This window comes from Colletotrichum spaethianum (assembly GCF_022836535.1).
Source record: "Colletotrichum spaethianum MAFF 239500 DNA, contig63, whole genome shotgun sequence".
In the NCBI taxonomy this organism is placed as follows: Eukaryota; Fungi; Ascomycota; class Sordariomycetes; order Glomerellales; family Glomerellaceae; genus Colletotrichum; species Colletotrichum spaethianum.
Genome location: NW_026054833.1, coordinates 1 through 23,073, shown reverse-complemented (window position 1 = coordinate 23,073; position 23,073 = coordinate 1). Strand labels below are relative to the sequence as shown.

General features: G+C 43.8%; 9 protein-coding genes across 9 annotated transcripts; 6 read left to right on the top strand and 3 right to left on the bottom strand.

Moving 5' to 3' along the window:
- Positions 1 to 2,463: 2,463 nt before the first annotated feature.
- Positions 2,464 to 4,203, bottom strand: ColSpa_12381 (lactose permease; the record flags this gene model as incomplete). Its single annotated transcript, XM_049278593.1, has 4 exons — positions 2,464 to 2,695; positions 2,750 to 2,830; positions 2,883 to 3,970; positions 4,063 to 4,203. The coding sequence occupies 4 exons, from the start codon at positions 4,201 to 4,203 to the stop codon at positions 2,464 to 2,466; spliced, it is 1,542 nt and encodes a 513-aa protein (XP_049134550.1).
- Positions 4,204 to 5,031: 828 nt separating this feature from the next.
- ColSpa_12380 (uncharacterized protein) lies at positions 5,032 to 5,811 on the top strand (the record flags this gene model as incomplete). The annotated part of the gene is made up of 1 exon (XM_049278592.1): positions 5,032 to 5,811. One exon carries the CDS (start codon positions 5,032 to 5,034, stop codon positions 5,809 to 5,811), a length of 780 nt encoding a protein of 259 aa, XP_049134549.1.
- Positions 5,812 to 6,059: 248 nt separating this feature from the next.
- ColSpa_12379 (uncharacterized protein) lies at positions 6,060 to 6,416 on the top strand (the record flags this gene model as incomplete). Its single annotated transcript, XM_049278591.1, has 2 exons — positions 6,060 to 6,095; positions 6,171 to 6,416. The coding sequence occupies 2 exons, from the start codon at positions 6,060 to 6,062 to the stop codon at positions 6,414 to 6,416; spliced, it is 282 nt and encodes a 93-aa protein (XP_049134548.1).
- Positions 6,417 to 7,382: 966 nt separating this feature from the next.
- On the top strand, positions 7,383 to 8,213 carry ColSpa_12378 (versicolorin reductase; the record flags this gene model as incomplete). Its single annotated transcript, XM_049278590.1, has 4 exons — positions 7,383 to 7,692; positions 7,749 to 7,882; positions 7,959 to 8,066; positions 8,121 to 8,213. The coding sequence occupies 4 exons, from the start codon at positions 7,383 to 7,385 to the stop codon at positions 8,211 to 8,213; spliced, it is 645 nt and encodes a 214-aa protein (XP_049134547.1).
- Positions 8,214 to 15,159: 6,946 nt separating this feature from the next.
- Positions 15,160 to 17,014, top strand: ColSpa_12377 (protein STB5; the record flags this gene model as incomplete). The annotated part of the gene is made up of 5 exons (XM_049278589.1): positions 15,160 to 15,873; positions 15,924 to 15,984; positions 16,055 to 16,175; positions 16,229 to 16,289; positions 16,337 to 17,014. The coding sequence occupies 5 exons, from the start codon at positions 15,160 to 15,162 to the stop codon at positions 17,012 to 17,014; spliced, it is 1,635 nt and encodes a 544-aa protein (XP_049134546.1).
- A 409-nt stretch (positions 17,015 to 17,423) lies between these two features.
- On the bottom strand, positions 17,424 to 17,882 carry ColSpa_12376 (RutC family protein; the record flags this gene model as incomplete). Its single annotated transcript, XM_049278588.1, has 1 exon — positions 17,424 to 17,882. The coding sequence occupies one exon, from the start codon at positions 17,880 to 17,882 to the stop codon at positions 17,424 to 17,426; it is 459 nt and encodes a 152-aa protein (XP_049134545.1).
- Positions 17,883 to 18,397: 515 nt separating this feature from the next.
- Positions 18,398 to 19,594, top strand: ColSpa_12375 (ribokinase; the record flags this gene model as incomplete). Its single annotated transcript, XM_049278587.1, has 1 exon — positions 18,398 to 19,594. The coding sequence occupies one exon, from the start codon at positions 18,398 to 18,400 to the stop codon at positions 19,592 to 19,594; it is 1,197 nt and encodes a 398-aa protein (XP_049134544.1).
- A 650-nt stretch (positions 19,595 to 20,244) lies between these two features.
- Positions 20,245 to 21,249, top strand: ColSpa_12374 (homoserine O-acetyltransferase; the record flags this gene model as incomplete). The annotated part of the gene is made up of 1 exon (XM_049278586.1): positions 20,245 to 21,249. One exon carries the CDS (start codon positions 20,245 to 20,247, stop codon positions 21,247 to 21,249), a length of 1,005 nt encoding a protein of 334 aa, XP_049134543.1.
- A 44-nt stretch (positions 21,250 to 21,293) lies between these two features.
- ColSpa_12373 (amidase) lies at positions 21,294 to 23,029 on the bottom strand (the record flags this gene model as incomplete). The annotated part of the gene is made up of 2 exons (XM_049278585.1): positions 21,294 to 22,947; positions 22,995 to 23,029. 2 exons carry the CDS (start codon positions 23,027 to 23,029, stop codon positions 21,294 to 21,296), a joined length of 1,689 nt encoding a protein of 562 aa, XP_049134542.1.
- Between the last annotated feature and the right edge of the window lie 44 nt (positions 23,030 to 23,073).

Genomic DNA, 23,073 nt, shown 5'->3' with positions numbered 1-23,073 from the left:
CTAAGAAGTTCTGATCTAAGCAAGAGAGACACTACTCTCAACTTATGCCACCATGGCTGCCTCAAAATATACCGAGAAGAGCCCTCCTGTCACTTCTGTGGACAATGAATCGGGGCACAGCTCCAACATGGACATCGGTGTTGGCGATATTTTGGACTCAACAGCCGGTTCCCAGGCGCTGCATCGCAAGCTTCGGGGAAAGGAAGTCCAACTATTTGCCATTGGTGGGGCAATTGGCACATGTACGTTCAGTCGCCCAGAATTCCGAGGACTCGTTGATTTCGACGACCTCGTGCTGACCGCAACCTTCAGCTCTCTACGTGCAGATGGGCTCTGCTTTACCCAAGGGAGGTCCTGCAGGCCTCTTCATTGCCTTCATCATATGGGGCTGCGTTATGTGGGCGGTGAATGAGTGCTTCGCTGAAATGGTAACCTATGTGCCCGTGCCGTCACCCTTCGTCCGCTTCGCAGGCGAATGGGTTGATGAGGCGTTGGGCTTCGCTATGGCCTGGAACTTCTTCCTCAACATGGCAATCCTCGTACCCTTTGAGATTGTGGCTATGAGCATCATGGTCACCTTTTGGACCGACACTGTTCCAATCGTCGCAATCATCATACCCATGATCGCTCTATATGCCTTCCTCAACATTATTACCGTGCGATATTTCGGAATTTCAGAATTCTACCTGTCCATATTCAAGGTCGTATTGATGGTTGGCTTGTTCTTCTTTACCTTCATTACTATGGTCGGTGGAAATCCGCTTCATGACGCGTATGGATTCAAATATTGGCAGAATCCTGGGGCATTCGTGGAACACAATGCTTCCGGTAATACGGGTAGATTCCTTGGTGTCTTGTCCTGCATATACCAAGCCAGCTTTTCGTAAGTTCTTTTCATTGATGCCATCTTCAGATACTCCTAACGTACTATCTAGGATTTGCGGACCTGAGTACATTTCCATGGTCGCTGCTGAGACGGAAAATCCTCGCCGGATCCTGCCGCCGGCTTACAGGTCCTTTGTATGGAGGATATTGTTTTTCTTCGTCGGCTCCGCCTTATGCATGGGCATAGTGATTCCCTACGACGATCCGACCCTGGCAGCCATCCTGGGAGGCGAGAGCACCGGAAGCGGCACTGGTGCGGCGTCGTAAGTGAAAAACATCGACATTATCAAAGAGAAATTGGCTAAGAAGCTAATGTTTCTGGTGCAGGCCTTACATTATTGCTATGAACCGCTTGCAGATACATGTTCTTCCCCACATTGTCAACGCTCTCATTATGACGTCCGTCTTCAGTGCAGGAAACGGCTTGCTCTTTTCTGCCACGCGCGTCCTCCACGGCATGTCCCTCACGGGCTACGCGCCAAAGATTTTTTCCTGGTGCACTAAGGGCGGTGTACCACTATACTCACTCCTTTTCTCTCTATCTTTCAGTTTGCTAGCATTCCTGCAGCTTGGTAGCTCATCTGCAGAGGTTCTGGTCTATCTGGTGTACCTGATCACTTGCTGTCAGCTTCTCAATTACGGTTTCACTGCGCTGACATATCGACACTTTTACGCGGCACTGAAGAAACAAGGGATATCACGGGACACTCTGCCTTACAAAGGGAGATTTCAGCCGTATACTTCATACTTTGCTATGGGCGGTACCTTGTTCATGCTTCTCGCTGCCGGATACGATTTGTTTCTAACTGGTGGGTGGGATGTGATGTGGTTCTTCTTGGACTACGGCATGATTGGCTTTTTCATTCTCGCCTTTATCGGCTGGAAGCTTGTCTTCAGAACACACTATGTCAGACCTGGCACTGCAGACATAAGCCTGGGTGGCTCCAAGGAAGAGATTGATCAATACGAGTCTTTGTATGTAGCTCGGAAGCCAGGAAGGGTTGGAAGGTTGATTAATAAGGTGTTTGAGTGAAAGGATGGAAATGAGTAGTTAAATGAAGGTCTTTACACTAGGAGAGAAATTATTCCACGCCCGGCTTCCAATACTCAAAACAACAAGTTCTTGAATAATTTTGACACTACAAATTGATCAAACAGTATTTATGCAAGGATGTGGATCAGCTCCAAGCTAGGTGTAATAGGGTGGCAGACACTGAGATGACAACTGTGCCTGGAGCCTACAATCGCTACATTTTGCGATTTGGCTCGGACGGCCTGCTCCTTAATCGGCGTCATACCGCTGGCTGCGCCACTGTTCGATCTTTCCAATCACTCAACATATCGAGCCACAACTATAGGTATTTCAGTAGCATGTGCAAAGCCCAAAAAGACCGAGTAATGCCCAAGCGTTTTGACCCATGTACCACAATGATTATGTGAGAATAGTGGATGGAAAAAAAAAGCGTGTGTCGCAATAGAAAAGGTTCCTAGCTTGGATTACAATTTCACTGTCTCAGGTGCTTAGAGCAGGGGCGTCGCGAAATTTCATACTGGACGTCAAACCACCCCTACGAATATTCAGGTCTTGACATCCGTGGGGATTATCATAGCCTCGGATTTGTGGTCAAATTCGTCCTCCGAGATAGGCTTGCCGCCATCGTATGCCTCAATCACATCATCAAGTTGATCGCGCGGTATACCGTTAAATCGCTTGTCGATCTGCTCCAGGGTAAGACCTTTGGTCTCCATGTAGGTAAAGTAAATCACCAGAGCCATAAGGGTATTCCAGATGACACCAACAATGTAAAAGCTGCACAGCCCAGTCAGCCAGGGAACAACACGTCAATGAGGGAATAGTACATACCGCCAACCGATGCCGGCGAGACCAATAGGAATAACGTATTGGTTGAAGAAACCGGCCGAAGATGTGAAGATGCAGTAGAATCTGTTTCATGTTAGTAAAATAGTCGTCAGGCTATGTGGAATCATCAACTTACGCCATGCCTTTGGCGCGGATGGTAAAATTCAGAACTTCAGCGCAGTACGAGAAGGACAATGGCGTCCAGGTAGAAGAGTAACCCATTTGGAACAGAAAGACCATGGCAATGATTCCATTCCTACCAGCTGCGTTGCCCGTCTGATCAGCCGTAAGTCCAGCCATGCATGCCAGAACAGCTGCGCAGAAAGCCGTGCCAGCCGTCAGCATGGGCACCCGACCCAGCTTGTCAATCAGACAAATACCGGTAAGAGCAGAGACAAAGGCAACGCAGTTCTGGCCTAAGTTAATGGCAAACTGCTCGCGCTCTGATGTGATACCCGCGAGATTCAGCACTTGAGAGAGGTAGAAGGTGATGATGCTAGAACCGACAGTCTGCTCAAAGATACCAAGGGTCAGGAGGATGAAGCTACGGTGGCGGTTAGATTTTGACTTTGCAAAGGCTTTCCACCACGCGGCATATGACTCGAACTGGCTCTCCTTCTCCAAGGCGATGGTCTCGTTGATTTCACGGAACTGGGCAGTGACCATGGGATGCGTGGCATCACCGTTGCCGTGGTACTCAGTCAAGACTTCGAGACCCTTGGACACTTGCCCCTTGGAGATGAGCCAGCGAGGCGACTCGGGGATAAATGGCAGCAAGGCGATGCAACCTAGAGCCGGGCCGGCCATGCAGATGCAAATCAGTCTCCAGGACCATTCTCCGGCGACACTGCGCGCACCGTACCCAACGGCTGAGGAAATTATGGCACCGAGTAGCCAACAAGCCCAGTATAGGCCACCGACGAAGCCGCGGGAAGAGGGCGGGGCGAGCTCGACGAGGTAGGTAGGCACGGCGGCGATATCAATGGCCTTGGCGACGCCGACGAGAACACGGCCGACAAAGAACTGGGCGCGAGTGGTGGAGGTGGATAGTAGGATACAGGAGACGAAGACGAGGGTTGAAGAGATAAAGATGCCGCCCTTGCGGCCCCAGCGGTCGACAACATGGCCTGCAAAGAGCCCGCCAACAATGCCGCCCAGGTTGGACACGGCGGTAAGGAGGCCGAGGAGGTTGGTGGTGATGCCGAACTCTTTCTTGAATGAACTCTACATAGTGACCATTAGTGAGCGTCCAGCACAGGGGCAATAGAAGAGCATTGTCGTTTTGTATTGTCGGAGATAAGATGAAGACTTCATACCAAGATGTTGATGGAGGACATCATGCTGGAATCGTAACCAACTGAGGCGCAGTTGATCGCAGCTGTGAGACAGACCATGACCATAGGCTTGGTGAGACCAATGCCTTGGGACTTCTGAGACACCTCAGTTACCTCAGTCATTTTGAAGATGAAATCCTGACGTTCCTGTCTTAAAAAGAGATGTTGTCTTCCCGAGGGTGTCTACAAATTCATTTACCACGGAACTTGAACTCTTTTTATTTTTTGTCTCTTCTGCTATCTCCAACCCGGGAAACAACGCCGGGAGTATGGGTAGTCACCTCTAATTTGGTATTCAAGGAGGATTGAGATAAGCTCAATCTTGGTATTTGGTATCAGGGTTGCAAGAGATGCGATAAGAAGTTTAGGTCGACGTGGTAAGACCTATCGCTTTCATACCTTGCAATTGTCGACGCCCGCCGAGCTCAGAAGGGAGAACGACATCTCGCGGCCGGACCCACTGATGAAACAACACCATGGCCATGGAATTGGATGGTGTAAGTGAGGTAGGTGCCTTGTGGGTTGTGGCTTACCCCATCCAGTGTCACAAGATGCCCAGGGTGGGGTTGATAGAGCCGATAACTACAGAACCCCACATAGAACACAACTCCGCGTCGGACTTTCCGAGGAGGTTTTACCTTTGCCGATCATTAAATGGATAAACGCTATCTTGAAGGAATAGATACCGTTGTCAAGATGACGGCCGACGAGACGTGTGGTCGAAACTGAGTTTCTCGATCAGATAATCATATTGCTGAAAAAGATCGATTCGCTCCAAAATTAACAAACTTATCATCAGCCGACGTTAAATCATCTTAGCTGTAAAGTGTTTCAGTGTAGGTAAAGATTCGATAACATTATCTAAATAATCCATGCTGAGGGAATTGTTATTAGACTTCACATAGGGCAAGCTTAACTACTAGGAACTGTCGTCATTGCGCATCGATGACCATGCCTGGAAGACTCCTAAACTGGCCTGCGTGGCGAGAGTACGAGAATATACCCGACAAAATCGCCTTTGAGGAAGACTTTGCCAACGCCAAAGCCGCCGTCATCGCCGAGTATGGCAAGGAAGCGCTCACCAAGAGCTGGCTCAAGGTCTGCAAAGAGCTCGAGACCGTCACAAACCAATTAGCCAGCCAAGGCAGCGCCGCCGTCCCCGTGTATGAGTACAGCGAAATTGGCAACAAGGGGTTCAGCGAAGAACAAAAGGAGCAGATCAAGGCACGGGGTTGCTGCATTGTGCGCAATACCATACTCGAGGATAAGGCCAAGTCGCTCTTTCAGGATCTCAAGAACTTCGTGACGGAAAACAAAGGGGCCATCAATGGCTGGCCAGTTGAGTCCCCTGCTATACTACGGCTTTTCAACTCACCTGCGCAAATCAAGATCCGCACCGACCCGCGCCACATTACTCTACAACGCCAGCTCAACGCGCTCTTCCATGATGCCTCGGGTGAGACAAGCCCCGAGCCGTTGAGTTACACTGACGCAACGAGAATTCGGCCCCCCGGACAGACCTTTCTTGGCCTCGGTCCGCACATTGACGCGGGCAGCCTGTGCCGCTGGGCGCATCCTCAGTACCGCAAGGTATACGACCGCATCTTCTCAGGAGAGCCGGAGGATCACGACGCATACGACCTCGATGTGCGAAAAGATGCGGACCAATACATGTTTCCTGCAGGAGCACACTCGGCCGTGTTCCGCGCGTTCCAGGGTGGACAGCCTTGACACCAGCGAGTCCTTCATGCGGCACGTTGATGCTATATCCCAATGTTAAGACGGTCATTGCGTACGTGGTCTTGAGGCCTTTTTTCTCGCCGCCAAAGGACAAGTGCGACGTAATGAATGCAAGCAAGTGGATATTTGATGGGAAATCGCCGTGGTTTCCAGGCACAACGGTGCCGGATAGTCAAAGGTTGAGCAACTCGTCACATCCACACCTGCGGCTGAAGGACTGTCTTATGCATATTCCGAACATGGAACCTGGTGATACAGTCTGGTGGCATACCGATGTAAGCAAAAGCCCCATTTCTTTGCTGCTTCCGGTGATTTTATGGTTTCGTGACAGAAAGTGACTGACGAAACAGATGTGTCATGCGGTCGACCCAGAACACAACGGTGAGGGTGATGCGAGCGTGGTGTACATTGCCGCATGCCCCACTACAAAGACCAATAAGGACTATGTCAAGAAGCAGCTTCAGGCTGCGCTGGTGGGAGGAGGGCCACCTGATAGGGTTGGGCTGAAGCTCAATGAGTCGGCTTTGAAAGGGTACGAGGGGTTCGATGATGTATCTGAGGAAGGAAAGGTGGTGCTTGGGTTCAACCTGTTATAAGAGACTCATCGAAAATACATAAGTGTATGATATATCCCACTGTGAACTCCATCACCTGCGCTAATTACTCCAATGCATACACGTGCCTACTTTCCTTCAAAGCCTTCCATGAATCCCACCTCCATGGTCATAGTGTTATGCTGCCAAACATCACAAGTGTTACGTCCGCCGTATTGATGGCAAGACCAATGACCCTGAAGAGCAAGGATGTTCTCCATGACTTATGACTCAAATGAAGAAGAGGCGAGCCATATGCTACCTAAATCATGCCTTTGATGGTATATCAAAGTCTCTGCCTTCGAGGGAATAAGAACAAGAACATGAGAAGACGAACGGGAATCGTTTCTCCTAATATGGTGTTCTGTCAACAAGTTGATCTGCACAGAATGCCTGCGCCATATTGACACAAATTCAGTCAGGGAACTGGAAACTTATTTATCCCTACGAAACACCACAGCTCGAACACTTTTGCTAACTAATGAAGGACAAGAATCTCTTTTGCTCCAATCAAAATGCACATCTAAAACTGCGATTCCGTGCAGCCGACGAAAGCACTGGCCTAAAAACAACCAAGTCATATTATACTACGTTTGAGCTCATGATTGTCCCAGGGCCACTCTCAAGGCGCTATATTCGTGATCATCGACTTCAAGTGATGTACTACGCATCATGATTTTCATTCACAAAGTTCTATTTCAGTTTGCAGTCGGCCACAGATTGTCACTCTGGCGCCAACTGCCTGTGTGTGGCCAGTAATGTCGGAAGGTCCGATCCAGTCAGCGTGGGTGGAGATAGCCGATGTCGGAAGGCGCGATGTCACAACGATGAGGGTACACAGGTCTCTTGCATCGTGCCGTGACCATCAAAATCCGTTATCTTTTTACCTCAAACAAAGCGGAATGCTACATAATCTATCGAAGATAGAAATTCCAACTTACAACTTACAGCGCGTTCACAACAATCACCATGAGTTCAGTACCTGTTGCCCTCATTACAGCCGGGAGTGCTGGCCTGGGCGCCGCAGCTGCCCGTCTATTCGTCAAAAACGGATTCAAGGTGGTCATCAACTATAATAACAATGTGGAAAGGGCGGAAAAGTTGGCCGAAGAACTCAAGAGGTCGTCAGGCTCAGATGTGCTTGCCATCAAAGCGGATTTGGGCAACCGCGATGATATATCAAAACTTGTTGAAGAAACTATACAGAAGATGGGTCAATTAAACGTTGTCTTTTCGAATGGCGGATGGACACACTTTCGGGACATCATGAACTTGGACGGTGGGTACTGCTTGCTGCGGGAAATGCACTACACAGAAACTGATTCATTGGTTTAGACAACGTTGTAGAGGATGACTGGGACAGGTGCTTCAACATAAACGTCAAGTCACATGTTTGGCTCATGCATGCCGCCAAGAAGCATCTGGACGAGACAGAGGGTGCATTTATCACCACGGCATCCGTAGCTGGAGTTAGTTGCAGTGGAAGTTCTCTGGTAAAGTTTTTCGTCTGTCACTGCCTATACTTCAACGACTTACAGAACCTAGGCATACTCTGTAACCAAAGCTGCTCAGATTCACTTAGCCAAGGTCCTCGCGGTCATCGCGGCTCCAAAGATTCGAGTCAATAGCATATCGCCAGGTTTACTTCTCACAGTACGTATGCTTAAAAGTGCACAGGAAACCACTGATGGCTAAAATGGACCATAGGATTGGGGTGCGAAGTTCTCAGATGATGCTAAGGCTGCGCATATTGAAAAGACCAAGATTAAGAGAGCCGCCACAGTCGAGGTACGTGAATGATAATCCTGTGTGGCAGAGCGAAATACAAAACTGACACGCAAGAAATTCAGGATGTGGCTGAACAAGTGTATACACTTGCGAGAAGCAGAAGCATAACGGGCGTCAATGTTGTGATTGACGGGGGCTTTACCTTGTAGGTGCGAGCGTGGGATGAATGACTCCATGATAGAACAAGAGAGGTGCCTAGCAATCAATTCATGATAAGCCTCCCATCATCGCACTGTGAATGTTGTTGAAACACTTTACATCACTTTTACTTCTGGTCAAGCTGTTCGTTTTGCTATTTCTTGACCGCCTGGGCACGAAGGTATGTAGATATTGCCTGCCATGTTCTGGGCTTTCAAGAAGGTTGGAAGTTGTCGAATCACACCGCATCTTTATCTCAGCGAGCGTTTCAATCCCAGGGAAAAGTAGGCGAGTCATATTTCGTTATCCCCGTCCTGGGATAGGGCCAGTTGTTGGGGCGTGATCGATGACTGCGGTAAGAACTGAAATGTGCAATAAGAATTTCAAATGTGCAATAACACTAGCCACAAGTACCCTCTGAACTCAAATTATGTCGCACTAGGCCTAAAACAGGAGGGTATATCATGATTATAGTTCTAGATTATAGAACTTTACGTTATTACATATTTGCTATATACTTTAGTAAAAAAAGACTTTATATAATATAAATTATTAGTTATTCTTTATTTTTTTATATAAATTCTTATTATATTTAAAACTTATATTAATATTACTATAGTTATTATTATACTTTAAAAATTACTTTTTTATTATTTATTACTATAATTAATTACTATAAATAATTTATTATAAAATTTAATTATTTTATTATAGTAGCTATATTTAATATTATTATAATAAGATATTAAGCTAATAAAAATAAGAATAAGAAAAAGGTTATTAATAATAATAGTATTATAACTATATACTAAATATATTAAAAGCTTCTCTCTAATTTAAACTACTATTTCTTATACCTTTTTTACTTTAGTAAATAGTAATTTTAAGTATTATTAAGATAACTTATAAATAATATACCTTTATAGCTATTTTAAAACCTTTTTATTAAGTAAAAAGTACTTATTTATTTATTTATTTTATTTTATAGTAATAATTTTAGCTAATAAGCTATTATTTACTTTTTTTATATTAGTTAATTAACTATATCTTTAGTCTAAAATAAAGTTTTATTATACTTTATAAAGCTTTATAAAGTATATATTATTCCTTATAAAGAAGCTAAAGTCTTAAGAGAAATTAAGGGTAATAAAAAACTAAGTAAATATTTTACTAGTTATATTAAAGTAATTAATAGTATACTTATTAGTATATATATTCCTACTACTATTTAAAAAAAGTAGTATAGTTAAAAAAAAATAGTTTCTTAAAATATCTTTACTATTATTTATTTTAATAGTAGCTTTTTATTTATACTTATTAAAGCTAAAAAATTAATTTATAATACTAGTTTAATTAATTTTATAAATATTAAAGGGTTTAAAGTCCTTAAAGGCTAGTATTTTTTAAAAAATATAGGGTTTAGTACCTAGAATAGTATTATTATTCCCTATTTAAAAACCCATTACTATTTACAAGATTTTAGAAATATAAATAAACTACTAGAAATAGCTTAAGAGTTATATAATCTTTAATATAGTTATTTTTAAATAATTATTAAATAGATATTTAGCTACCTAAAACAAAAATAGAAAATAATTACCTCTTTAGCCTTAAAGTATAGCTTAAATATATAAATATAAATTATTTATATAATAATAAGCCTATATAACTTTTTATTTTACTATACTAAAGATAAAAAGTATGATAATAATATAAAAAACTAGCCTAATATAAATAAAGTTAGTAAAAGGGCTAATAGGTAATATTTAGGTTAAAGTATAAAATAAATTCATAAAAAAATAACTAAAGCAATATAAAAATAGTAATAAACACAAAAAAAATAGGAATTACTATAACTAATTACTATAATTCATACCTCTCCCCTTCAAATATCTTTTACTATTTCTCTAATAAAATCAAAGTTATAAGCTTATATAGTCTTATAAGCTATACTAAAAACCTTCTTCTAAAAGGTTAGGTATACCTTAATAGGTAACTAAAGCTAAAGATAAAGCAATAAAACCTTTTATAAAGGCTTAAAAGCCTTTATTATTAAGCAACTAAATCCTATAGTTACCTCTAAGTTAAAAGTAACTTTATTTTATATCTTTATAAAACTAGAAAAAATCTCCTCTTAAAAAGATAAAGTAAAAGAGCCTTAAACCTATATTTATATTAGTAATTTATAATAATTAGTTATAGTAATTAGCTTACCTCTTTAACTAACTACTTAATAGTTAACTTAAAGTCCTAAGTTAAGCAATAACGTTAAATAGTATAAAAGAAACTTCTATTCTGTTAACTTATAGTAAAGTAGTATTAAAAAGCAAATTACTTAAAAAATAATTAATTAGTAAAGTCTATTAGTTATAAAATTTTAATTTTATTTACTTTTTTTTTTAATAAAAATAAGAAATAATTTTTAAGAATTTATAGTCTCTAAAAGTAAAGATCTTCTAATACTTAGTTAAAATTAACTAAAAAAGAGATTCCTCTTTTATAAAGATATCTATAGTAGCTAGTAGACTTTAACCAGGCTAAAAAAAGCCTACTTTAAAAGCAACTTTAAAGTAGATAGAAGGTTAAACCTTTAGGTAATAGACCTTAGTAAAAAGCTAATTAAGAGCTATATACTAGTAGTTAGTTATATAGTAATACTCTTAGCAAATAAGATCTTAGTTTTATTAGTAATTTATAATAATTTTTTATAGTAATTACTTACCTCCTTATATTTAATAATAAGTATTTATATCTTTTATTAAATATTAATGCTTTTAATAAAAAAAGAACTAACCTTAAAGTTATAATAATCTTTAAAATTAGTTAGCTTTTCTTCTATTTACTCTTCTAAACTAAAAAAAAAAATCTCCTCCTAGTTATTATCATTATTATTATTCTAAATAACTTAATTATTATTATTAACCTAAATAAAGGCTTAGCTCCTAGAAGAAGCCTAATAAAGACTAAGTTATACAGTAACAATTCTTAGATAATTACCTTTTACTTACTTATTTTTAAGGTTAAAAATAAGTATAAAATAAATAAAAAAAAGGTTATTTACGCTATAATAGTAATATTATTAATTACCTTAGCCTTTATATTAGCCTTAACTAAAGCTATACTATTAATATATAGCTAAGACTTCTTAAGAGTAACTAGTTTATAATTTTTCTAAATAGTAAAGGACTTTTTAGCCCTCTTAAGCTCTTTTATTTTCTCTATTATTTCCTTAATATACTTATAAGCTTTTTTAGTATATATATTCTTAAAGTAGCTATTATTAGCCTTTTGCTTTATACTAGCACTAGAGCTTAGTAAGTAGCCTAGAGAAATATTAGTTAAGTTACTATAATTAATTACTATAAACAGATAAATATAAATAGACCTTATAAAGGCTAAGAGAAAGATATTCTTAATAGTAAATAAGAAACTAAATAAAAGTTAAAATACTTTTAGAATAAATAAAATAATTAGTTTTTTATTTTTAAATTAATCTTTTTTTAGAGTTATTATTATTATTATTAAAAAAAAAAAAGTAAAGTTAAAAAAAAAGAAAAAGTAAAAATAGGTTAAAAATAATAAGTAGAATAACTATAAATTACTTTATTTTTTATATTTTCTTTAACTATTAATTATATTTACTCTACTTATATTTTTTTACTTATTTTCCCTTTTTCTTTTTTTTTAACTTTATTTTTTTTTTTTAATAATAATAATAATAATAATAATAACTTTTATAAATTATTTTTTTTTTTATTCTATTTTTTTTAAAAATTATTAACTATTTAAACTTATTATAATACTAGTAGCTTAAGCTTTTTATAAATGCTTTTTAAAAAAGGGTACTAAAAAGCCCCTTATAAAAAAGAATAACGCTAAAAAGTCTTTTACTACTAAAGCCTTAGTAAAGAAACCCTTAGCTAAGAAGGCTACTAAAAAAACGCCTAAGAAGGTTATAGCTACTCCTTTAAAAAAAAGACATTAGAAGGCTAATAGTAAGTATTTATTTAATTACTATAAGTAATTACTATAATACTAATTTACTTTTAGTTATTACTCTTTATAAAATCTATAAGTATTAAAAGTTAATTAACTTTTTAATAATAAAAGTACCCTTTTAACGTCTTTATAAAGAGATTATATATAATATTTCTTAATAAAATAACTTTTACTTTTAAAAAGTAATTATTCTTATACTTTAAGAAGCTACTAAGACTTATTTTATAACTATATTTAAAGGTATATAATTACTATAATTAATTACTATAATAACTAACTTATATCTTTCTAACTATTTAGTTAGCTATTATCTATATTAAGAGAATTATTATTATAAAAAAGAATATAAACTATATTAAGTTTATTTTTTTTATTATAAAGCTAATAAGTAAAGACTAGTACCATTATTAACCTCTTCTAAAGTCCTTTTAGTCTCTTAAATAAAAGCTATTTAGTTTTAGTTTTAGTTTAGGTAAAGGAAAAGGAAAAACTAGCCTAACTACTATATAAAAGCTTATATTTAAGTAGTACTATAAAAGGCTTTAGAAAGAGAACTATAATCTAATAAGGCTTTAAGAAGAAAACTATAGTCTAATAATTAAAGGAGATACTATAAGAGAAAATAAGAATACTACTTAAAAGATATTTCTATAAATAGACTAGTACTAGGAATTACTATAAAGGATTACTATAAATAAAAAGATCTTACTACTAATACTTAACTTTTTACCTATAAACCTCTATATAATACGTTTTCTTTAACTTATTACTTAATAATAAATTCTAATACTTTACTCTTAAAACTATTAGTTTTTTTTCTTTTATTATTAATTAGTTTAAAATAACTAAATAAACATTATAATTAAAATCTTTTTTAAACCTTATAAGGTCTTTTATTACCTTATTAACTTTAGCTTCTTTTTATAATAGTTACCTTTTTTCTCTTTCTTTCTTCTATAGCTTTAACTCTAATACTTCTTTTTTATTACTAAAATATTTATTCTTAAGCTCTTATATTAATTTACTAACATAAGCGTTAGCCTTAGTAATAGTAAATCTTTTTTTTAGTAACTTATTATTACTAATAAAAATATACTATTATTAGAATTATTTATTAGATTACTAGTTTTATAAAAATATAAGAGTACTAAGAAATAATATAAATAACTATAATAGTATATAAAGAAATTAACTTTCTTATATATCCCCTAAGTTATTATTATTATTTTTATTATTTTCCTTATTCTTATTTACCTTAGAGTTAATCTCCTAGCTATATATAACCTTATTAACTAATAATATAATATTACTTTTCTTAGTATTTATACCTTATATCTCTTTATATAAATCTAGTAGTCTTAACCCTTTTTTAAAAACCTACTTATACTTTAAATAAATAATTAAAAAGTTCTTTCTTACTTTATTACTACAAAAGACCTTTCTATTATTTTTATTAAATATATTACTTAACTTATAAGTAATAAATATTTAAATAAAAAACCTTTTTTTATTATTATTATACTTATTTTTTATTTACTTATTAATTATAAGACTAATAAACTAGCCCTTAATATTAATTTATACTATAAGATCTTTAAAGACTAGCTTTTTTATAGTAGCCTTATTAGTATTAAGGTTTTTATTATAATATAAATTAAAAAGCTTCTTTATAAAGCAATAAGTAAGCTCTAAAGTCTAAATAGTATAAGAGCATATTAGTATTTATTAACTAAATAAATCTTTAAGAAAAAGCAATATATTATTTAAAAATTTATTATTAACTTTATTATATTCTTTATTATTATCTTTATTATAGACTTTAATAACGTCTTAAGTAACCTCTTTATTAAGCTATTACTTCTTTACTAGCTTTTTTCTTAACTAATATAATAAGTCTTTTTATTTATTAGTAATAAAAGCTAAAGTAATTAATTAAATAATAATAAAGCCTTTTATATTAATAAAAAGCCTTTCTTTACTCTACTAGTCACTTATTATAAAGGTATAAGTAATTATAGTAATTATTTATAATAATCTAATAAGAAATAATAATATAAATAAAAGTAAAGAAAAATAAAGCTTATTTAGCCTAGAGAAAAGGGAAAGTAGTAAAGATAATAACCTCTACAGGGATAACAGTAATACATTACCTAATTTAAGCCTTAATAATACAGGAAACTCTACTTAATTTCAACCTGAGGTATTTTTTACTACGGTACGGCCGTTACCGCACTTATAACGCAGTCATCGATCAGGCTCTTGATAGCCAGACATTCCCCACACTTTCCATATGTTTGTCTTATCTCCCGACCTTCGGCCTTTGCACGCCTTGACAATACCAGGGTCGTCGGTTCCCCGCGATTATTCGCAGATACACTACAGAAACCCCGTCGGAGACCCGTAACCATATTGCGAAAGTAGAAGTGCACCTTACGGCCATGCCGCTCCCTCAGACGCCGACAGCAGTCGACGGCGCTGCCGCCGTCGCACCAGCAACAATACCCTGCGAAGCTCAGGCCCGGACGTCGTGCCAACGCTGCCACCGGCGCAAGAAGAAATGCGACCGCGGCTTGCCCCAGTGTGGCAACTGTCGCATGGCCCGGTTTCCGTGTAGTTTCCTCAACGACGATCAGCAGACGGCGGCGTATCCGATCGCGTGGGTTTATTTCACCTCCCCGCCCCAATCAAATGTTTGCAATCGGGCTGGTGTTGATGGAAATCTACTAGGTTTGTGCGTTCGTTGGAGGACAAGGTCAGGAAGTTGGAGGATGAGTTGGCGGCTGTATTGAAAGATGCTCAGGCCGCGGCTCGTCCGGACACGATGCTCGAGGATCAGTTGATGGAGCCGTCGGGTTTGGAGTTTCCGGTCCTACAGGCTGCCGTAGATCAGTCGCCTTCGCAAGCCCGACCCATCACGGCCACAACGACGCTTGGTGATGAGTTGCGGTTGCTGTCGCTCGAAGCTGCGGCAGAACGGCACTTGGGATCTGCTTCGGGGATATCGTTTGCCAAGTTGACGCAGGCGGTGCTGAGGAGGCTCACGCCGGACCGTGCTGATTTCGTGTTCCACAAGGAGCTTGAGGTCGAGTCCACGCAGCAACTTCTTTATGGATCTCCTGTTGATTTGCTCGGGTCGTCCTTGTACCACGGCTTTGACAGCTCGACTGCATTTCATCACCCCTTCTTCTGCGGCATAACATTATCCGATATCACAGATCCACAACCATCCCTTGTGGATGTTCAGCTACCGCCGCAGAGTCACCTGCAGCACCTGGTGGACTTTTACTTTGCGCACTCTCACACGCTGTACCCAATTGTGCGACGGCGCGAGTTTGAAGAGACGCTGGGCACGATACTGAGTAACCCTCAGGATCCGGCGGCGCAGTCGCCGTTGTGGCTATTTAGGCTATGGATGATACTGGCAATTGGGTCAACCACGTACTGCTCGGTTGCCCTGTGTGAAGAGTCTGAATCGATGCTGTACTACAACAAGGCGCTAGGTTATATGGAGGATGCTCTTGGGTATGGCGACATGGTATGTTGCACTGTGTGATGGATTATGAAGCAGAGCTTGACTGGTAATAGGTCGCACTGGAGGTCATCATGCTCCAGGTATCATACTCCTTCTTCAACCAGCTCGGACCAAGTACGTCCCTCTCTCCTAATATTCATCTCACGGTATTGACCCGTGGCTCTAGATACTTGGTTTCTCGTAGGCCTTGCCGCGAGGTTATCGGTCGGCATGGGTTTGCATACATCGTCGTCATACGACACGCTTCCTGTCGATGTTGCCGAGCATCGGAAGCGTGTCTTTTATTCAGTGTACATGATGGATCGGTAAGCTACAGCAGACATACTATCAGCCTACTTATGTGCTAAACCATCTCAAGAGTCGTATCAACAGCACTCGGACGACCTTTTGCCTTGCACGACGATGACATAGATGTCGAGGTTAGTTGCTTAGAAGACACCACTCGAATCATAGCTAACATGGACAGCCCTTTGCCGACGCCGACGACGAAGACATCGATGCCACAGGCATTCGCCAGCGTAACCCCCTTCAGCCCTCCACCATGGCAGTCCCCCTCCACCTCCTCCGCCTGCGCCAACTGTCGAGCAAGATCGTTAAATCCGTTTACTCTAACAAACGCAACGCCAACATGCCCATCTCCGAGCGCGAAGCCATCATCTACTCCCTCCACCGCGAACTGCTCGACTGGCGCCGCGGCATGCCCTTCCCCTTGCCCGACACGCACCCGCAGGTGCCTCATTTGAGTAGCAACTGGTATGACTTTAACTACTATATGCAGGTCGCTATGCTGTACCGCCCGTCGCCGCTCTTCCCGACGCTTGATCAAGCCCGCGTTGAGACGCTGGGCGACGCCGCGGGCAAAGCGATTCGAGAAGCCACCACGATGCATCGACAGCAGCGGTTTGCGTACAACTGGCTAAATCTGCTGGCGCTCTTCACGTCGACGTTGTCACTGACGTATGCGACGACGGCAAGGCCGGAAAACCTGGCGGTAGTTTTGAGAGAGAGCAAAGCGATCGAGACGCTGCAGCTGGCGATTGAGCTGTTTGATACATTGAGCGCAAAGTTCTCGGCGGCCAAGAATATCAGGAGGATGATTGAGGAGATTGTGGCCCGGTACACGGAGATTGACTCGCAAGCATGATCACAGCTGAAGGGAATCAAGTGTTATGCAATGGCCAGCTGTTATGCGCGATTTTATTGTACATCTTGTGACCAACCTTTAACGATACGGTGCTATAATGACCTTTAACATCAATTGCATTGGTATATGCCGTCTCCATCTGGTCACCTTGACCTGAGTGTTACGCCCACTCACATGGCTGTTGAACCACTCTATCACTTTGAGCAAACCGTTTGATTCCAGGGTTCTCTGGTCTTCCTAATTAAGACATGTTCACATCTCAGAAGAGCGCGGACAGTTCAATCTGACACAGATCCTGCTTGTTGTTGGCGATATCATCGTCTTGTGATACCAAACTTCACAGATTGAGCTTAAATGGTTCTTCTGACGAAACGCTTCTTTCCATGGTATTAATTGATGGCTGCATCGTTTACATTTCAACAACAGCAACACCCTTGATCTCTACCAACATCCTTGGATCCGGCAGCTCCTTGACCCCAATAGTCGCCCTCGCCGGTGCCTCGGCCCTCGTTGCGAATACCTTGTTCCACTCCTCGTTCATGCCCTGGTAGTCCCGCTTCATGTCCACCACGAATACAACACTGTCAATTAGGTTCTTGACGCTGCCCTTGCCGCCAGTCGCCTCGCGGATGATGAGATCAATGTTGGACAGCGCCGCTGCTGTCTGTACCCGCACGTCAAGCTCGTACGTGCCGTCACCGTTGTCCTTCGCACCTGGCCACTCGCCGGTCGCAGGGTGCACGCAGGCAATGCCCGAAATGTAGATGGTGCGGTGCGAGCCGGCAGGAGCGAAGCGAGCATGTGCGTAACGTGTGGGTGGCTCCGGGCCGGAGGGGTTCATGACAAAAGTGTCGCCGTTGGGAGCCATGGTGTTGTCTTGGTGTGTGTGCCCTAGTTGTAGTGACTGTGGCAAGTTGTGGTCTTACGAGGACGAGCGATAGCACGACTTGTGAAACTCTTGCTAGATGCTTGCTTGGAAACCAGTAATCTGCTTTTGGGCGCTCTTCATTATTTCAAGGGCTGTATAAAGAAACGACCGAGGTGATTGGGCGGCAACCGGCGAGGGTGCGGCCGACACGATGGCGGGCAGCCCGACCGGACGGTCGCATTGGCCTTCGGGATCTCCGCCTCGGTTCTGGTCGGCCGCTGCTAATCAGCTACTTTCGGGAAAGTCTACTAGGTGCATGTAAACAAGTTCCTCGAAAGTCGGCTTGACACCTTGTTCATGCTGTCCCCGGGCTGTGACCGACCTCCGCCTAGAACCTTGGCTTGGGAGTCGTCAACATCAACACGCCATGGTTAGCCTTTTTATTGCATGGCATCAACCAGCAAAAAAAGCTGCCTGCATGTTGATAAGGCGTGATACCTCATCAAACTAACCAGATGGGTGTTTCCGAGCTTGACAAGGTCCCCGAGGCTTCCTCGTCGTCCTCCTTAACAACAGGAACACCAATTGGTACTGTCTCTGACGCTGAACCCATCAAACAAACATTCATCACCTCCAACGGCAACGATGAACCACCCATAACCTATACCGAAGGTGGCACCACCGCCTGGCTCGTCGTCCTCGGCAGCTGGCTCGCTCTCTTCTCCTCCATGGGTCTCATGAACAGCATCGGCGCCTTCCACGCGCACATTCAGCGCAACCAGCTCGCGGGCCATACCCCGTCCTCTGTAGCTTGGATTTTCGGCGTCTACTGCGGCCTCGGCTTCTTCTGTGGGATCCAGGCTGGGCCCGTGTTCGACGCCCGGGGCCCGCGCGCCCTCATCACCGCGGGCGGCTTAGGCACCGTTGCATTCCTGTTGCTGATGGGTGTCTGTACGCGTTACTGGCACTTTATGCTCGTGTTCGGCGTGCTGGGCGGAACAAGCTTGTCCCTTGTGTTTGGGCCGGCTGTGGGTGTCGTTGCGCATTACTTTTCCAGCAGGAGAGGGCTGGCAACGGGTATTGCGTCGTCAGGGGGGTCGGCTGGGGGCGTGGTATTCCCGCTGGTGTTGCAGAGGCTGTATCCTCTGGTCGGCTTCGCGTGGGCGACGAGGGTAGTTGCACTAGTCTGCGCATGCGCGTTTGTCGCGGCCGTTCTGCTCATCCGCAAGCGTTTCCCGCCGAAGCCGCTGTCCATGGCGCGGGCGCTCCCGGACCTGACGATCCTGCGGAACCCGGCGCTATGCTGTACGGCCATGGGGGCTTTCTTCATGGAATGGGGCCTCTTCGTGCCTCTGTCATACTTGACCTTGTACGCGCTCGCTCATGGGCAATCGTCGTCCTTTTCGTACATGCTCCTTGCGCTCATCAATGCGGGCGCCGTGCCAGGCCGCTGGGTGCCGGGGTACCTTTCCGACCGCTTAGGACGGTTCAACATGCTAATCGCCACAATCCTTGGGTGCGGCATGTCTCTTGCTTGTCTCTGGCTCACGTCAGGATCCAGCCCTGCTCGACTTGTCGCCTTCGCAGTGGTGTTTGGCTTCTTTAGCGGCGGTAACGTGAGCCTGGCTCCGGTGTGTATCGGACAACTGTGCACGATCGAGTCTTATGGGCGGTACTATGCGACGGCGAATGTGCTGGTAAGCATAAGGTGAGTTTGCCGTTTCGCTGCGAGTCCCGTGTAGTTAGTTTTGGGCTGACGGGTTGTGCAGTACATTGACGGGTATTCCGATTGCGGGAGAAATCTTTGGCCGGTCCCAGGGCAGCTTTCGGAACTTGATCATCTTCACTGTTGGCAGCTACGCAGCGAGCTTTATCTGTCTAGTAATTGCCAAATTGTTGTGCTGTGGGAAGCGTGGGCTATATGCCAACTTTTGAAGCCTCCATGTATCCTGGAATGGATATGATCCGAGGCTTGCACGTGCCTGATACGATTGGATCGATCGATCCAAAATGGAAAAGTGCGGAATGCGTTAACACATGTATAGTTGCACTCCAGCCGATTGCGAATCAATTAGACAGCCGTGTTAGATGCGACACCTCGCGAAGATTTGCAGTTCGGGCAGTGACATAAATAACATTTTACTTTGCTATACAGATAGATGCTTACAACCTGGCTCATTTCTTTTACTTGATGAAGGTTTCCTTGAGTTCTTCTTTTGTGGCTTTGCAGATCGGCCCCTCCGATCTCCCTACATATACCGGTCCCCCGCCCGATCAGTAATTACCGTGACCCGTCCTCAAAACCACGAACATCAACAAGTGTCACCCTTCATCACCAAACCTCGATGGTGATATATCCAAGATGGTCCAGAATCAATACCCAGTCCATCACTTTGACCTCCCTAACTTTGTCTTCACCGACGGGACCTCTCTGCCCCTCGCCCGTCTTGCTTACCTCGACATAAACAGCACCGCCCCCAAGGTCGCCCTCATCCCAACTTGCTTCAAGGGCACCCTTCAATCAACCCTCAATTTCTCCTCCGGCGCTTTGCAGAACCACAGGATCATCGTTGTCGCCCTCTTCGGCAACGGCGAGTCTTCCAGCCCCTCCAACACCCCCTCATTCCCCGCTTCTCTCGACTACCGCGACTGCGTGCGCGCCCAGCATGCCTTGCTCGCCCACCTGGGTATTGATGTCGTAGACGTCATATTGGGGTTCTCTATGGGCGGACAGACTACCTACCACTGGGCCGTCATGTACCCGGCCATGGTTCGCAATGCGGTCATCATTTGCTCATCGGCGCGCACGAGCGGTCACAATAGGCAGTTCCTCGAAGGCCCGTCCGCCGCCCTCGAAAATGCGGTTGACTACACGGGAAAGCCTCAGGATTATGCGCCGCGTGGTGTCCGCGCGTTTGGCAAGGCGTATTCTGCGTGGCTCACGAGTGCGGAGTGGTTCGACCAGCATCTCTACAAGGACATGGGATACGACAGCCTCCGCGCGTGGGATATGGACACCACGGGGTCGCGGTACGATGGCTGGTACCCAAACAACTTGCTCGTGAAGCTGCGCATGTGGCAAAATGGCGATGTTGGCGTTTTCACAGACAGTGGCGGGTTGGATGAGGCCTTGAAGCGGATTGAGGCGCGGGTGTTGCTGATGCCGTGTCAGACGGACCAGTACTTTCGCCCTGACGCTAGCGAGCGTGAGGTCAATATGCTGAAGAAAGCGAGCTTGAAGGTGATTCAGTCTGTTTGGGGGCATTTAGCGGGTGCAGGGTCAAACCCGGCGGATGTAAAGTGGATGGATGAGCAGATCACTGCCTTCTTACAAGGTGCAGATGCAGAGGTAAAGGCAAAAGCATAGTCTGAAGCAGAATAATCATTTCTATTCTGTTCAGTAACTTGACTTCACATATGTGCCAGCCTCTTCTGTCCGGCTTCAAATACTATTGCCGCCTTCATTACCATCTCATCCACCCACCTCCTACCAACAACCTGCATTCCTACTGGCATCTTCACACCCGGCCTCTCCGTCAGCGGAATCTCCCCACACGGCACGCTCATCGCCGGATGTCCCGTAATATTGAACGGGCACGTATTGCTCGTCAGACCGATGGCGGGCTTCAGCCTCTCCAGTATCGACGCACCCGGGTCGGGATGGGGCTTGGAGACGGTCGGCGCGCAGGGCGTGACCAACACGTCGACCTGCGCAAAGGCCGCGTCGTAGGCGGCGCGCAGCTGGAAGACTTTACGGTGGGCTTTGGCTTCGACGGACGGAGGCAGATGGGATTTGTCAAAGACTTGGCTGAGGAGAATGTTGACGACGGCCGGGTTGGACTGGGTAAGAAGCTGGTAAGTGTCCTGATCCGGAGGCCACTGCGCCTTGATGTGAGGCGATAGATACGACAGATGGCCTGATGGCTTCCCTTGAACCAGACCCAGAGACATGGATGGACGCGTGGCAGCCGTCCAGATGATGGGGCCTTCAGAGTGCATGGGGACCGAGATGTTGACGACCTCTGCGCCGGCGGCTTCGAAGCCTTCTCTCGCTGCGTTGCGCACCAGATCACGTACTTCCGGCGACAGACCCTGCACGTCGAACGACTCGGTCAGTAATCCCACCCTTATGACAGGTCGTCCACCCTCGGGGTTTGCATGACGGTATTCGGCGACTAGGGCGGGATAGTCCTTGACGTTAGCCACGAGAGGCGTCTCAGGCGTCATCCGGGGATCGATGCCGTCCCATCCCGCCATGACTTTGAGTAACGTCGCAATATCTTCTACACTTGACGCAATAGGACCCAGATGGTCAATCATGGGCGTCATGGAAGCAGCACCTGTGTACGGAACGAGTCCAAATGTCGGCTTCAGCCCGTAGATGCCCGTGTAACACGCCGGTATGCGGATAGAACCTGCCTGGTCGCCGCCAATCGCCAGCTCTGCCGTCTCCCCAAAGACGCCCTTTCCTAACCTGAGCAGAGCATCTGAAGAGACGAGGGCGCATGAGCCGCTGCTGCTGCCGCCTGTCGTATACCCGTGCAGTAGCGGGTGATGCACCGGTCCGGTGACTGACGTACAAGCCAAGGGCGAGGCGCAAAAGTTTTCACACGTCGAGGAGCCCTTGATCACGGCACCCGCGCATAGCAAGCGCGACACGACAGTTGCGTCGATGGGCGAGACTGGAAGAGGTCCGTCCTTGGACAGAATCTCGGGATGCGTGCCCAGCGTGGTGGGCAGGCCGCCGACGCACACATTGTCCTTGACCGCGACGCTTCGATCCCTGAGCAGACTACTACTTGGTTGAGCGGCAGCAATGTCGCAACGGTGACTCCAGGCATTCAAGGGGTTATCCTTGGCATCCGGTGTCCAGAATGAACGAGGTTTGGTGGTGAGCACTGGAGTTAGGGCGGGGTGGACAAAGTCGTCGCCGGTGTCCACTTGATGCATGACAGCCTCAAATGACTTGAGCAAGAGGAGGTACGACTGCGCATCTTGGGAGTTGGGTATGGTGAAGCCGAGTTCGGCGGCGAGGCGATGCGTTTCTTCTTCGTTAAGAACAGACCTGAAGCTGTCAGAGAGGGTTAGAGTTCAGACTAGCGGTGTACGTACGGTGCGTCTTCGCTTGCTAATGCGACGATGGACATTTTTCTTTTGTCCAAGGTTGATGTGCAGAGTGGTCAGGAGCTTT